This window comes from Sphaerodactylus townsendi, linkage group LG15, assembly GCF_021028975.2.
Source record: "Sphaerodactylus townsendi isolate TG3544 linkage group LG15, MPM_Stown_v2.3, whole genome shotgun sequence".
NCBI classification, from domain to species: domain Eukaryota; kingdom Metazoa; phylum Chordata; class Lepidosauria; order Squamata; family Sphaerodactylidae; genus Sphaerodactylus; species Sphaerodactylus townsendi.
Window position 1 is genome coordinate 25,124,634 of NC_059439.1, and position 13,426 is coordinate 25,138,059.

General features: G+C 41.6%; 1 protein-coding gene across 1 annotated transcript in view; it reads right to left on the reverse strand.

Moving 5' to 3' along the window:
- Positions 1-12,097, reverse strand: part of LOC125444266 (vomeronasal type-2 receptor 26-like) — a 35,243-nt gene extending 23,146 nt beyond the window's left edge. The window contains exons 1-5 of the mRNA XM_048516694.1: positions 11,883-12,097; positions 10,201-10,495; positions 4,380-4,607; positions 3,510-3,636; positions 1,990-2,902 (exon numbers count right to left, since the gene is read on the reverse strand). Coding sequence (XP_048372651.1) covers positions 1,990-2,902; positions 3,510-3,636; positions 4,380-4,607; positions 10,201-10,495; positions 11,883-12,097 — 1,778 coding nt within the window. The remainder of the gene's footprint in view (positions 1-1,989; positions 2,903-3,509; positions 3,637-4,379; positions 4,608-10,200; positions 10,496-11,882) is intronic.
- Between the last annotated feature and the right edge of the window lie 1,329 nt (positions 12,098-13,426).

Sequence of the window (13,426 nt, forward strand, 5' to 3'; positions counted from 1 at the left end):
ATAGAGATCTAAGGAATGTTGTTGTAACTTTTTCCAGAGGTGTAAAGTTGGATATGTTGCCTAGTTGGGCTCCATATGTTAATTGTGGAATGGATTTTGCTGTAAACAATTTAACAGCAGCTGGAATGTATCCTCCCCCCCTGGGTACGGTAGAATCTCAGTATTGCTTGGGCGCTCTTTTGAGCAGATTGGACAAGGGATTGGATATGAGCTGTAGGTTTGCCATTATACTGGAAAATTACCCCCAAGTATCTGAAGCATTTGACCTGATCGATTGGATGCCCTTCGATTGTCCATCTTTCCTTCTTGAACCTGGCATTAAAATGTACTATTTTGGTTTTACTGGATGAGGATTTGAATCCAGGTGTCCTGAGTCCAACATTCCTCCAATTGTCTTTGGTCTCATTACATTGAGGTTTTCCTGTTTGGCAGCATTTTAACAGTCTGGGGTGTATTGTTCCACGCTTGATAAAATTCACATTTTACAATGTTCCTCTGCTTATGACTCTCTTGAATATGTGGCAGTGATTGATATATACATTTATTGGAAATCATTAACCTCAACCAATTAATGATATAACATTCCACAAAGCAAAATTTACTGAAGGGGAAAGACACTCCATTGCACAAAGTATTGTAATGTGGAGGCAGCTTTGTGTTGGCTTTTTAAAGATCAGGGACTGTTTCCCGAGGGACAATGAACATTTTAGAATAGATATTCCATTTGCAGCATGAATTTTCCTTGATAAAGATGGCTGGGTGTGGGGAAGACCTAGCCACTGTGATCCATGTGACACCTCTTGCTTAGACTACTGAAATATGCTCTATGTATGGCAGCCTTTGAAGATGATCTGGGGACTTCAAGCTGTCCAGAACATGGCTACTCCCCACCAGTAGCACGTTTGTTTTTCCAAAATTCTCACCCCTCTCTGTCGGAATAATACCGGAACAGGGGCACATAGCCAAATATCTTGAATTATTAACTGAACCCCAACAGAGATGGATTATCACAAGGGCCAGATCCAATACCTTCCCATCGGCCGTTACAAAGGGTTGTTACTTATCCATCCCTCTCCAGGATCGGGTTTGTCCACACTGTAAAAATCAAGTGGAGACTCTTGCTCACATTATTCTTGACTGTCCAAGATATGTGGGCATTAGGAATTTCTCTCCCAGGCTGGCCCCAGAAAATCTGAAAGTGATTCTGACTGTTCTGTTGTGGAGTTTCTGTTAAACAACACAGATGCCATGCTCTTGGGAAAAGTAGCAAAATTGACAAGTGACAGAACTTTCTAAGTAATGTATACTGCTATATACAGTCTTCCTATCTGCGTTTTGAATGTACTCTTGATTTGTATTTCGAAAATGTCTGGCAATGCTCTAGAACCTATTTTTAAATACCAAATAAAGGTGGTGGTGGTGGTTGTTTTTCCAAAATTAAGGTTCAACTTCTTAGCCCTCATCCATTCCAAAACACCCTCCATGCTGCACTTCACAGTTTCCACACCCTCACTGGGATCTGCCAGTGGTGTGTCATAGACCTGAGTGTCATCTGCATATTGGTGGCATCTCAGTCCAAATCTCCAGGTGACCTTGCCCAGAGGCTTTACATGAATAATAAAAAGCATGCCTATACAAGACGGAACCTCGTCAGCCAAAGGTCAAGGGACAGAGCAGCACTTCCCTAATACCACACTCTAAAATTTACATTTGTGGTGAGATAGGAGCAAAGCTGGACAGTACCTACAATTCTTTGTTTCTGAAGTTATTCATCAAGATACCATGATTCACGATCCTGAAAGCCACTGAGAGGTCCAGGAGAATCAATAGAGTTGCATTTCCCCTGCCCATTTCCCAGTGCATGTCACCAACCCAATTCAATAACAATAAAACCACAACTACTATAAAAGTTTTTACTGGTCAGAAAATGGTCAGAAACATTCCAATGTGAGCAAAAATAACTCTGCATTAAACGAGAGAGGAAATTACAGTGATGCACTTTGACTTTTTGCCCGCATTAATCCTTCCCTGTTGTTTAACTCAGGTCTAAGCCAAATGATATAGCATTTAGGGGCAAAAATTAAGCTAAGCAAACCAGTGCTGGAAGTTAAGATTGAGAAGATCTCAACAGCTACCATGTATTTTCCCCTCGTGCTCAAGTAGGTTGGAACAAAAGATAACCAAACACTGCAAAACACCAACATGCTGAAGGTGATGAACTTGGCTTCGTTGAAACTGTCAGGCAGCTTCCTGGAAAAGAAAGCCACAATGAAGCTAACAATGGCCAGGAAACCCATATAGCCCAACATGCAGTAAAACAGAATCAAGGATCCTTCATTACATTCCAGTATAACTTCCTCAATCACTGAGTGCATGTCAACATCTGGGAATGGAGGAGATGTTGCCAGCCACACAGCACAAAGTCCTCCTTGGACAAGGGAGCAGGAAAAAACAATGCAGTTGGTCAGTCTTTTTCCCACCCATTTCCTCATTCTGCTTCCTGGTTTGGTAGCCATGAAAGCCAGAACCACAGTGATGGTCTTGGCCAGAACGCAAGAAATAGCCATGGAAAAGATGGTGCCAAAAGCAGGTTGTCTGAGCACACAGGTAATTTTTGCAGGTTGACCAATGAATAGTAGTGAACAAAGGAAGCAGAGCAGAAGGGAGATGAGAAGAGTGTAGGAGAGGCTCCGGTTGTTGGCTTTGACAATTGGAGTGTGGTGGTGCTTTATAAATGTTCCCAGCACCACAGCTGTGATCGCAGAGAGGGAAAGTGCAGAAACAGCTAAGCTGAGTCCCAAAGGTTCTGCATAAGACAAGAAGATGATGTACTTGGGAATACAAAAATCCCGGGTTTTACGTGGAAATTTTTCATCTGGGCATTGATAGCAATCCTTCATGTCTGAAAAAATGAAAATGGAAGGTTTGTTTCCAAATCTAATCTAAAACATTCCCGAACACTGTAACTGACCCCCCACAAACATTTTCCCCATCCTTAGAATTCTAGGAGTTGTTCACCGCTGACCTTCTGAAATCTGGCAGAGGTGGTAACGAGAATTAAAGTTCAGGATACTACGCAGTCTTCTCCACATCTATAAGATCTGAAAATATCAGAGCTTTAGAGGACCCACAATGATGTCTATAGTTTTAACTGAACACGGTTATTAAGAAACCCTTCATCTGTTTAAGACTCTAAGCAACGCACCCCACAATTGTGGATAAGTGTCAATTTCAAAGCACGAGCCAAGTTTTGCAATCGCGGTGAACAACTCTCCTCCAGCAGAGGAAGATGGATTGAGTTCTCATCAGAACTTTCCACCATTATTCCTTCAGGAAAGGGTTTCTAGGCATATACCTACATCAGATTATATCCTGATTAGCTGCTTCCTCTCAGCCCATACCTCCCTGGAATTCTATCCATATTCAAAATGTAAACCCAGGAAATCATCCTTTGGGTTTGGGTTTTTAAAGCATGTTCTACAGCTGCAGCCAGATCACATATTTCTTACCCTTCTGGTCAGAAATCTTTCCTTCTGGACATGGGATGCAGTCATAGCAGCAAAACTGCTCTCCTTCCTTCACTTGCTTGCTATAGCCAGGATGGCAGCTGGCACTGCACACAGAAATGGGTTGCACCTGATCGAGAAAATGGCAGACGAGAACGATCATATGCAGACAAATTATCTAAACCACTTGAAGTTATCAGAGAATGTTAAAACTCTTACACAATTTTTCAAGTATGTGTGAGGTGTGTCCACTAACCATAGCAAAGCGTGCTTGTAATCTGGAGTAATAAAATATCATCACGCCGACCAATAAATCTCTGTCTGTGGTGACAGAAGACAGTGTGTGTGTCACAACATCCCAAGTTTAGACATACAGTTGCACACGACACAGAATGTTACTTTGAGTAGATCCGTGCTTCAATAGTGAGTAACTTTGGCCTGTTCTATTACTTTGTGAAGGCATCATTCTTCTTTAATTTTTGAAACAGAAAAAGGTATCGTTTGTAGCTTATATGTTAGACAGCAGACATCACCTTGAAGGAAAATATCTACCAGTTTGTTATTACAGGTATCGGTTTTTTTACCCTCAGCACATATCTGACTGTGGTGAAGTCAACATTCTCCCACACTGCTTGAAGCAGCGTAACAATTTCTGTAGTTCTCCACTTCAGTGATTCCCTGGATCTGGTCCCTTTCCAAAAACCACTAAGACTTTTACCCGTTATGGGACATTAGCTTGGAGAAAGAAGCATATCAGTGGCAAAATCAGACTATTGGAAGTTTACAAGTGTCTGGTGAAATTCTTTTGCCCCCAGAAGTGAGACTCAGTGCTCGCCTGCAGCTTAAAGACATGACAAACTTTAGCACACCTACCTGGTTGAAACAGCTCGGCCATGTTATAATTTCCCCATTGATGGTGAATGCATGTTCTGGAGCAGTCTGAGCATCCATTCTCCCAACCTTCACCCTATTAAAGGATTGGTTTGAGGAAATTACCCAATTCATAATGTCATATCCAGCTATCAATTCCCCATTCTCGTTCAATGAAACTTTGTTGCCAGTGCTGTCGTTAAATGCAAGCCCTCTGAGGAAGTCATGGAGCTAGGAGGAAAAGGAGAAATGTTTGGAAAAGGCAGCAACTGGGTCCCAATGTGTTAGATCAATGGTTCTCAACCTGGGGGAAGGAACCCCTTTGGGGGTCGAATGACCCTTTCACAGGGGTCACCTAAGACTCTCTGCTTCAGTGTTCTCCATTTGTAAAATGGATAAGTGTTAGGTTTGGGGGTCACCAGAACATGAGGAACTGTATTAAAGGGTCGTGACATTAGGAAGGTTGAGAACCGCTGTGTTAGATCCTTGACTGTCCATTCCGTAAATGAAGAATCTTGGGTTAATTTGGATGTATTCATTCACTATTGATCTTTTTTACTTAATCACTTTTGCCTAGTGTGGGCTGTTCTGTCTACTAGACTGCCAAAGGTCAGCTGCTGTTAAGAGGCATTTTCTTTTGTCTACGATCAGTAACTATATTTGCTGATGTAACCCCAATTTCTCCTGGTAACTTCATCCAAAGGAAGAAACGATAGGTCATGATTTGGTTAATGGGGAGGAATGACAAAAAGGAAAGTAGAAATGCCTCCAGAATACTGGCCTTCCTACCAGGACAAATGGCCAGTAGACATAGATGAAAAAGGAGAAAAATTCAAACACAATTCCTACTCCCATCATCTAAATCATACTTAAATTGAATTTAAAATGAAAAGTAGGGTTTGATTCAGCAAAGAGAGATGAGGAATGAAAGCAGGAAACAGATACACAGAACTTAACAGTACACAACACAACTCAAAATTGAAACCAAAGAGGCGATCAGCATCGATACTGCCTTTGTTAGGTCTTCTGAATATCTCCCATACTCTGCTGCAGCTTATCCTGACTCTCTCTGTGGTAATGGGAAACAGAATTTTCAGCCATGTTTCTGTGTGTGTGATTTGTGGTGCATGCATTATGTGTGTCCAGTGTGTGTCCATGTGTGTTGCTGCAGATCCTTTTAGGCTTCTTCTCAGGTCATTCTGTTCTCTGCCCTCAGACCCAGATGGCTTCCCTCTACCTTTTCCCCTCACAACCCTCTCTTTTCTTTCACATCTCCCTTGACCACAAATTGCAACAGAGTCAAATACACAGTGTTACACTTAAGACAAAACATGAGGGAATAAATTGATAAATGGTGAACTCAGAGTGGGGAATAGCAACTAGACCGGAAGAAGAAGATGCTGTTAGCTCACATCATAATCAGTATGAATTGCTGTGGGAAGAATTTGACTGGGCTCTATAAACAGGAGAGAACATTTCCAAGGCAGTCCTAAGCAGAATTACACAGATCCACTGAAGTGTATAATTCTTCTTAGAATAGCACTATATATGAATTAAAAAGATAATAACTATTACAAAATATGACTGCATCAAGTCTGCTAGAGACCTTGCTTACCAGGGAAAAAAACAGAAACTGCTTCAGTTAGAGCATGAGTCAAAGAAAAAAAAAGGAAGATGAGAATGGGACCACAGGAGGAGTGTGAGGAGACTCTTTACAGAACAGATTATGGCTTCTTCTGTCATTTACTGAAGTGCTTTTTCTCTACTTCCACCATCAAGCCTCATTCTCTGCCATTGGTCCTGTCCAGGAAGAGTCAGCCTCCTTTCTATTCATCATCATTCTATACTTGCTGTGTAATGACTGGCATGGCATGGACCAGCGATGGCCACAGCTATGGCATAGACAGCCCTGTAGATGCTGTAGCTGTGCCTAGTCATGGTCATTTCAAAAAAAAGCCTGGGTAGACTTTCCAGCTTCTCTTCTCCTGTGCAGATATCATCTTTCAATTCATCCAAGACTTGATCTTGAAATACACAGTTGAAAGCATGTTGCCAGAAGTCCTTTATGAAACCATCACCTTTTGAGTTAGAAGGGTTTCGGTTCATAACATATTTCTGAAACTTAGGAAGATCACTGGAATGAACCATGAAGGACAAAACACCATGGATTATGTCTGCATCCCAAGTTCTTTGATAGACCATTGAAATGAGATCCATTTGACTTGACAGTATGTATACTTTTCCTTTGGTTTCCCAGTGTCCTTGTGTCAGCTGTGGCAACCATCTCAAATCATTGACAGAATAAGATTGTCCAAACAGCACAAAATACACTTGCTTTTGGCTCTCCATGACTCTTTTAGTAAACACTTTGGCTCCTGGTGCCCCATATATTTGAGAAAGTGCATCAGCAAAAATTTGACCTGGGGCAAATTTCTATCAGGGCAATGCAAATACCATGTTGGGGAAACATTGAAGACAATGTCTGCACAATCCTTTCCCCATTGTCATCATCCATCGTAACGATGCCGACCCAAGTCCACTTGAAGTGCAGCAACAAAGCCATGATCCCAAGATACTGAAGCGTTTCACCTCGGGTGCCATCTGGTAGATGGGATAGCCCAGAGATTTGTCCCTCATCACTGATGCAGAGCCATAGGTGAGCTAAAGATAGATATAGGGAAGGGAAAAGAAGAAGAATATGTCTTTATTTCTCTCAAGTTATCAAAACATTTTGCGTATATACCTAAGCACTGATTACAAAAACTCTTTCACGACACATTCTTGTGTGATGCATCAAGGAATGAGAAAGAGGGAATGGTGACTCAGCTCAATCCAACTAATAGGCTGGACTCAAGCAGACCTTCTGCTTTCTACCTTTTTAAGTGCCATGTTCTGGATGTTCTAAGGGACTGGTGTATCCCATGAGATTTCAATGTTAGCATTTGATTTCCATTGGAATTTCTGGACTTCATGGTCCAGGGAGCAAGAGCTCACTGTGCATGAGCAGTTGGCAAGTCTGCACATATGTTATCAACCACAAGAGCCCCATTCCCCTCTAGCACTAGCCACAGTAGCAGGGACTTCTGAATTGCATCTTGTTTTACTTTGAAATTTTGTCCTGTTTTATATGCCAATGAAGGCTTCTTGTTGTTGTTGTTGTTGTTGTTGTTGACTTCTGAATTGCAAAATGGGGAAGAAGCAGACCTGCACTACTAGCTAACATTCTGGACTCTTTTTTTCTTTGTACTACTATACACTATTAATTGTTTGCCGTTGTTTTGAGTGTCCTTCCTTCCTAAAGGGTATGGGAGCTTCTGTCTACCTCGATAGTGCTGTGATCATAGCCATTATGATTTACTTGTCCATCTAGATGTAAAGTTGTGTTCATATTAAATGTTAGTTACCTTGAACATTGTTATTCCAGTTTGAGCAATTTGACATAAAGTTGTTGTGTTCACATTAGATGTTTATTACCTTGAACGTGGTTATTCCTTTTTGAAGCAATTTGACATTTTTCTACTAAGCCACAAAGGTGCTGTCATTTGATGGATGTTAAATCCCTTCCGTCCCCCAAGTTCTGCAATGCAGATCTATGTCTACTGGGTTGCACTGACATGATGGGAGTCCTCTGTTTCCAAAGTTCAGAGGGTGACAGTTGTAATTTTTAAGTTTGAGATCCCCGGCTAGGTAAAGAAAGAACAGCCTATCTGGGAATCGTGAACTCAGTTGTAGATCACTTCTTCCTATATGTAGAGACTGGGCCTCCATCATAACATACCTCAAACTTGATTCTGCCTTTGCACCATGCACAAGACGTGAGAGAGCAGACTGTGTGCACATGGTCACAGATATTAGTATAGTGCTACACATTTAACTGTGGTGTGCCCCTGTTCCTAATTAGCCGGGGCCCAATCCAATGTTATGTTTTCAGGTCATATTTTCATTTAAAATACCTATTGCTGTGACATCACATCAATCAGCATTCCCTTCTTCATATAAAACTTTGGTAACCTTTTCTCTATAAGGACAGTGGGAAGCCACTGTGTGTCTTATAGGTCCTTTGTTACTGTTCAAAACACTTGTTGGAAGTAAATGACTGTGCGCTATTTCGTGTCTCAGTGACATAGGAGGATTTACCTGTGAGTCAAATAGCTAGAGGGTCAAGGCACTGGACACCTTTCTCTATCATACTGACATTATCCCTTTGATGTTTAGATTGCTACTGTCAGGGAACTTCCTTCCTTCCTGCTACTTCTCTTCTCACCATTCTTCTTACAATACCTTCCATCGTGCACTGTGTGTGCCAAGGGATGCAGACTGCATCTCCCACCATAGATAGATTGGAATAGAGAACCTATCTCTTCACTTTTCTGTCCAGAATGGACTTCACTGATGAAGAGTCCTCTTATTAGTTAGAAGCTATCAATTGTCTCTGAGTTTCCTTTGTTGCCAGCGCACACACGCATGCCTGGGGATGCTCTGCTGTGTTATGGTTCCATGCACTCTGCTTGCAATGCAAAGGTATCTCAAACCAGAGAGAATTACAAACAACGCAATGGGTACAAAGGAAGATTTGCAGAGGTCTTCATAGATACACAAGCCTTACCCATCCATTAAAACACAGGTCTGAAACCAGTGATGGAGGCTATTTAGCAAATGGGAAGTTCTCCCTCAAGCCCTTATTATTGCCTTGATATCTCAATGAGATTGAGAAGTCTTTGTTTTTGCTTCTTAAAACTAAGGGTGGCCAGCTCTGGGTTACAAAAGTCCTGAAACGAAGAAGAAGAAGAAGAAGAAGAAGAAGAAGAAGAAGAAGAAGAAGAAGAAGAAGAAGAAGAAGAAGAAGAAGAAGAAGAAGAAGAAGAAGAAGAAGAAGAAGAAGAAGAAGAAGAAGAAGAAGAAAGAAGAAGAAAGAAGAAGAAGAGGAGGAGGAGGAGGGAGGAGGAGGAGGAGGAGGGAGGAGGAGGAGGAGGGAGGCAGGAGGAGGAGGAGGAAGAAGGAAGGAAGAAGAAGAATGAAGAAGAGAAAGAAGGAAGGGAAGAGGAGGAAGAGGAGAGAAAGAAAGAAGAGGAAGAAGAAGAAGAAGAAGAAGAAGAAGAAGAAGAAGAAGAAGAAGAAGAAGAAGAAGAAGAAGAAGAAGAAGAAGAAGAAGAAGAAGAAGAAGAAGAAGAAGAAGAGGTGGATTTATATCCCCCCTTTCTTCCCTGTAAGAAGACTCAAAAGAACTTACAAACTCCTTTTCTCCTTCCTCCTCACAACAAATGTAACACCCTGTGAGGTAGAGGTGGGACTGAGAAAGGAAACTCCAGAAGAAGTGTGACTCAGCCCATAAGGTCACCTAGCAGGTCATGTAAGTTGGAGTGTAGCAAAACTGAATCTTGAATCCCCCCAGATAAGCCTCCCACAGCTCTGAAGCCCGCTGCAAATGAGGGGAATCATACTCCAGATTGGAGTACAGCTGCTCTTAACCACTATGCCCCTGCTAATCCGTACACTTATACACCCTTGTGAGGAATGTTTATGCAATGTTCCCACATGACATTACAGGACAGTTTTTTTTGCTTTACATATCCTTGACTCTCCACATTATTTATTATTATTTTTTTCAAATTTATACCTCACACTTTCACCGTAGGGCAACTGGATACCTTTACATTTTTTTTCTTCTCAGATGAAAATGAACCATGAAGATGCAAATGGGGATTGACAAAAAGTAAGGCCTGTCGGATTATTTCCTTTTCGGAACTCTGCAATCAGATTTTGAAGAAACAATAATTTGTCAATGAGATTTCAAATCCCTATACTGCAGACATGCGCATCTTACCTGAGGAACCTTGTAGGTGCCCAATATAGTTGCCACGTGAAGTGAAATGTCACTGTCCAGGCCTCCAATGACTGCTACCAGGTTATCCTGGGTGTCACATTTGTAGTTGGGGACAAATGGGTCTTGTGAAGATGTAAGTCGCATTGTGGCACCAAAGGTCCATCTTCCATTGAAATAGCTGTCATAGATGTGGAAGCCCAAGGAAGTAAGAGTGGGTAATATCTGAGGGTTTTCATTGATCTCCTTTACTGCAAAGGCCAATGCCATAATGTGTTGGTAATTCTGAGGAACAACTCTGGAATGAGAATTGCATGCTGTATCTAGAGAGACATGGCAAACTTTTGAAATATCATCACATTGTATTCTGCAGCTCCTTCATTTTTGTTAACAAGAGGAATACATGCTTGTGATCATTACACATTGAATACTAAATAAACAGTTCTGTCTCCTGCTGAAAGAGTTGCAGCAACAAATGATGAAGCAATAACTGGAACAATCATCCTTCTTAGTGAACTTAGCCAATGGTAGATTTATGTCATACCCCACACTTCTCTTCCATGGCTACCATAATCAAGTATTGCTTACCACCATGGTTGATATGGCATGGTACTTTAGGGGTATTTTAAAAATGTTTTCAACACCTGGCCCATATTGTAGATGGGAGAGACAATTGGGTTGTGTTGAGGGTACGGCAAGTGGTTATAACTTGAATTGATGAGAAGTTGATACCATTCAGAGGCAAATAGGTCTGGGCGCGCAGTGTATATTAAACTGTGCACATCAGAGTTAAAGCATCATTTGATCCAATACTTGAATGTATTCAGCCATGCTCTTGTTTCAAGTAGGTTCTGACCAGTTTCTAAGCATAGTACGGCATATGGTACAGAGTGTGGCAATCCGAGTATTTTATAGAGGAAGCCAGATTGTATTCGTTCAACAGAATTGTTCCATGCAGTTATCCATAAGGGAACTCCATGGAGAAGTTGCTGAACTACCCTGGAGTTGAAAACCTTTTGAGCTGCTGGGACATATTCCCTTCCCCTGGTGTGAAAAAACTTTACCACTGCTGAAGCAGTGTGATAACTTCCTTTTACAGAATTGATAGTTATTGTTTCTTCAAATTAACACATAAATTTCATTATTTATGATTAGGATATACATTTCATATGCTGAATAAGGATTCTTGAAAGACCTAAGTCTGGTTCAAGTCTTATTTGCCATCTGCCAACAGGGAGCTGATTTTCAACTGAGTATTCCTTGACCATATCTTTGCTATTCCACAGGTTCATTCAAGTCAATGGGAACTGGTACGACTGAATTGTAGAGGATATTTATCTTGTATTCTGAAGTCCCTGTATAGACAATTAAAAAATTACAGGTAGTTGCTCATGAGCTTTTTTCTGATAGAAACCACAGAGACCAACGGCCAGATAGAGAAGTTAATACTAAGATCACTGGATTAAGTCTAACTCAACATATGTTTTCACCTGGTAGAAAGAAGAAGTACTCAGAGGAACTAGTGATCTGAACATTCTCTGGAACCTGGCTGATGGTGATAAAATACTGGGCCCACAAATATGGTCACATTATGCAAACTATACTAAACTACAACTGCTAGGACAGACAACTCCGGTGACCATAAAGACAATGAAAAATCAATTTCAAAACAAATAACTGCTCACATAAGGTCTTCAAACAGAGCCAGCTGAGTATATTCCTCGAATTTTATCGGATTGATGTTGAAGCTGAGAGAAGCAACCGCACCGACAAAGAGGTCTCCTGACTGACGATACTGTTGAAGTGGAGGGTGTGGATCTCTGATCTTGCACTGAACAACATGAGCCTGGCATATCTTGCAACTAGAAAGGAAAAGCTTCAACAACACAAAGACCGCCATCCTCAATTTATACCTCTCCCCAGAAACAGATTCCACTTTGCTACTGTGCAGCCATTAATCTAGAACACAAACTCACATAAATCACATGGATGTGTCTTTCCAGTCCCCTGGCCCCCGTTCTGAAAGCTATGGGGCAGATTTATGGCATTTTTCAAGGACTGTAATATTAACTTTACTTGCGGCATCTGAAGGTCTGTAGAGATTTCGGCAAGCTGATTATGGTCCTTCTGGTAATTGAAAGGAAGGTAATAACAAATGTAAAACTGGAAACGCTCCCTTGAACTCAAGAAAAAACATGTCATCACCTCAGAAATGAAGTTCTACTATCGGCAGTACTCCAGGCAATATGCCAAGTAAAACTCCAGACTATAAGAAAAGGCCATCTCAAACATGGCCTTCTGAAGCCAGAGTGTAAATAATATTTTGATTCTTTGGCTGGTCTGTTCAAGTGTTGGATATGGACAAATGTTTTGGCTTTTAGGAAATGAACAAGTTTTGTATCTTTAAGTATGCCAATGAACACACAGTTCAGAATTCAAGACAAAATGTTTCACCCTTTTGTTCTTCTTATGGACCCGATTTCCTCCTTTCCAATTTTGTACAGGGTGGTCTAATGTGCTCAGAAACATAGTTCACACCCTCCAATCTGCCAAACCTGCTATCCACAGTGAAGTATACTGAAGTTACAGATCCATCCTTCTGCATTGACTGCAACACAGGACTTATCACTTTATATGTGCTTATCCCATTCTAATCATTTACACAAAGGATTATAGGAGGAAGAATTCATACTCAACTCCTCCCTTATCTGGTCATCTTCCCTCTAAACAGGAAAGTATTAGAAAATACAACAATATATATGATGAGGTACTGAGTGATAGAGCGAACTGGCATCTGCTAGCATCCAGGTGTCAAGGGGCGTTTCCCCACTTGCCACGACCCCCCTATGCTGCACACTGCTCTCAGCGCGCATCATTTCTGGCATGTGGGCAGGCTTCCCCGACAGCGCGAAGCTCGTCAAAAGGCCATTTGGAAAAGTGCCAGAATGATGCTGAAGACGGCAGCGGCAGCGTCAGGGCGGCTGCGTTGTCACTGCCCATGTAGTGGGGAGTGCCTGGGGACCCGTTACTTGCGCTCTAGTAGCTACTGGTAAGTGGGAAAACGCCCAAGGTCTTTCTCACACCAAGCAATGTGGAGAAGGGTATGTTTGCATAAGAAGTTCATCAGGGGGATGGATCAATGTTTTCATTCTCTTTGATGGCAACTTCAAAGACATTTGTTTACTTATTTATTTTGTTTTATATCCCTCCCCACCCCTTGCAGGCTCAG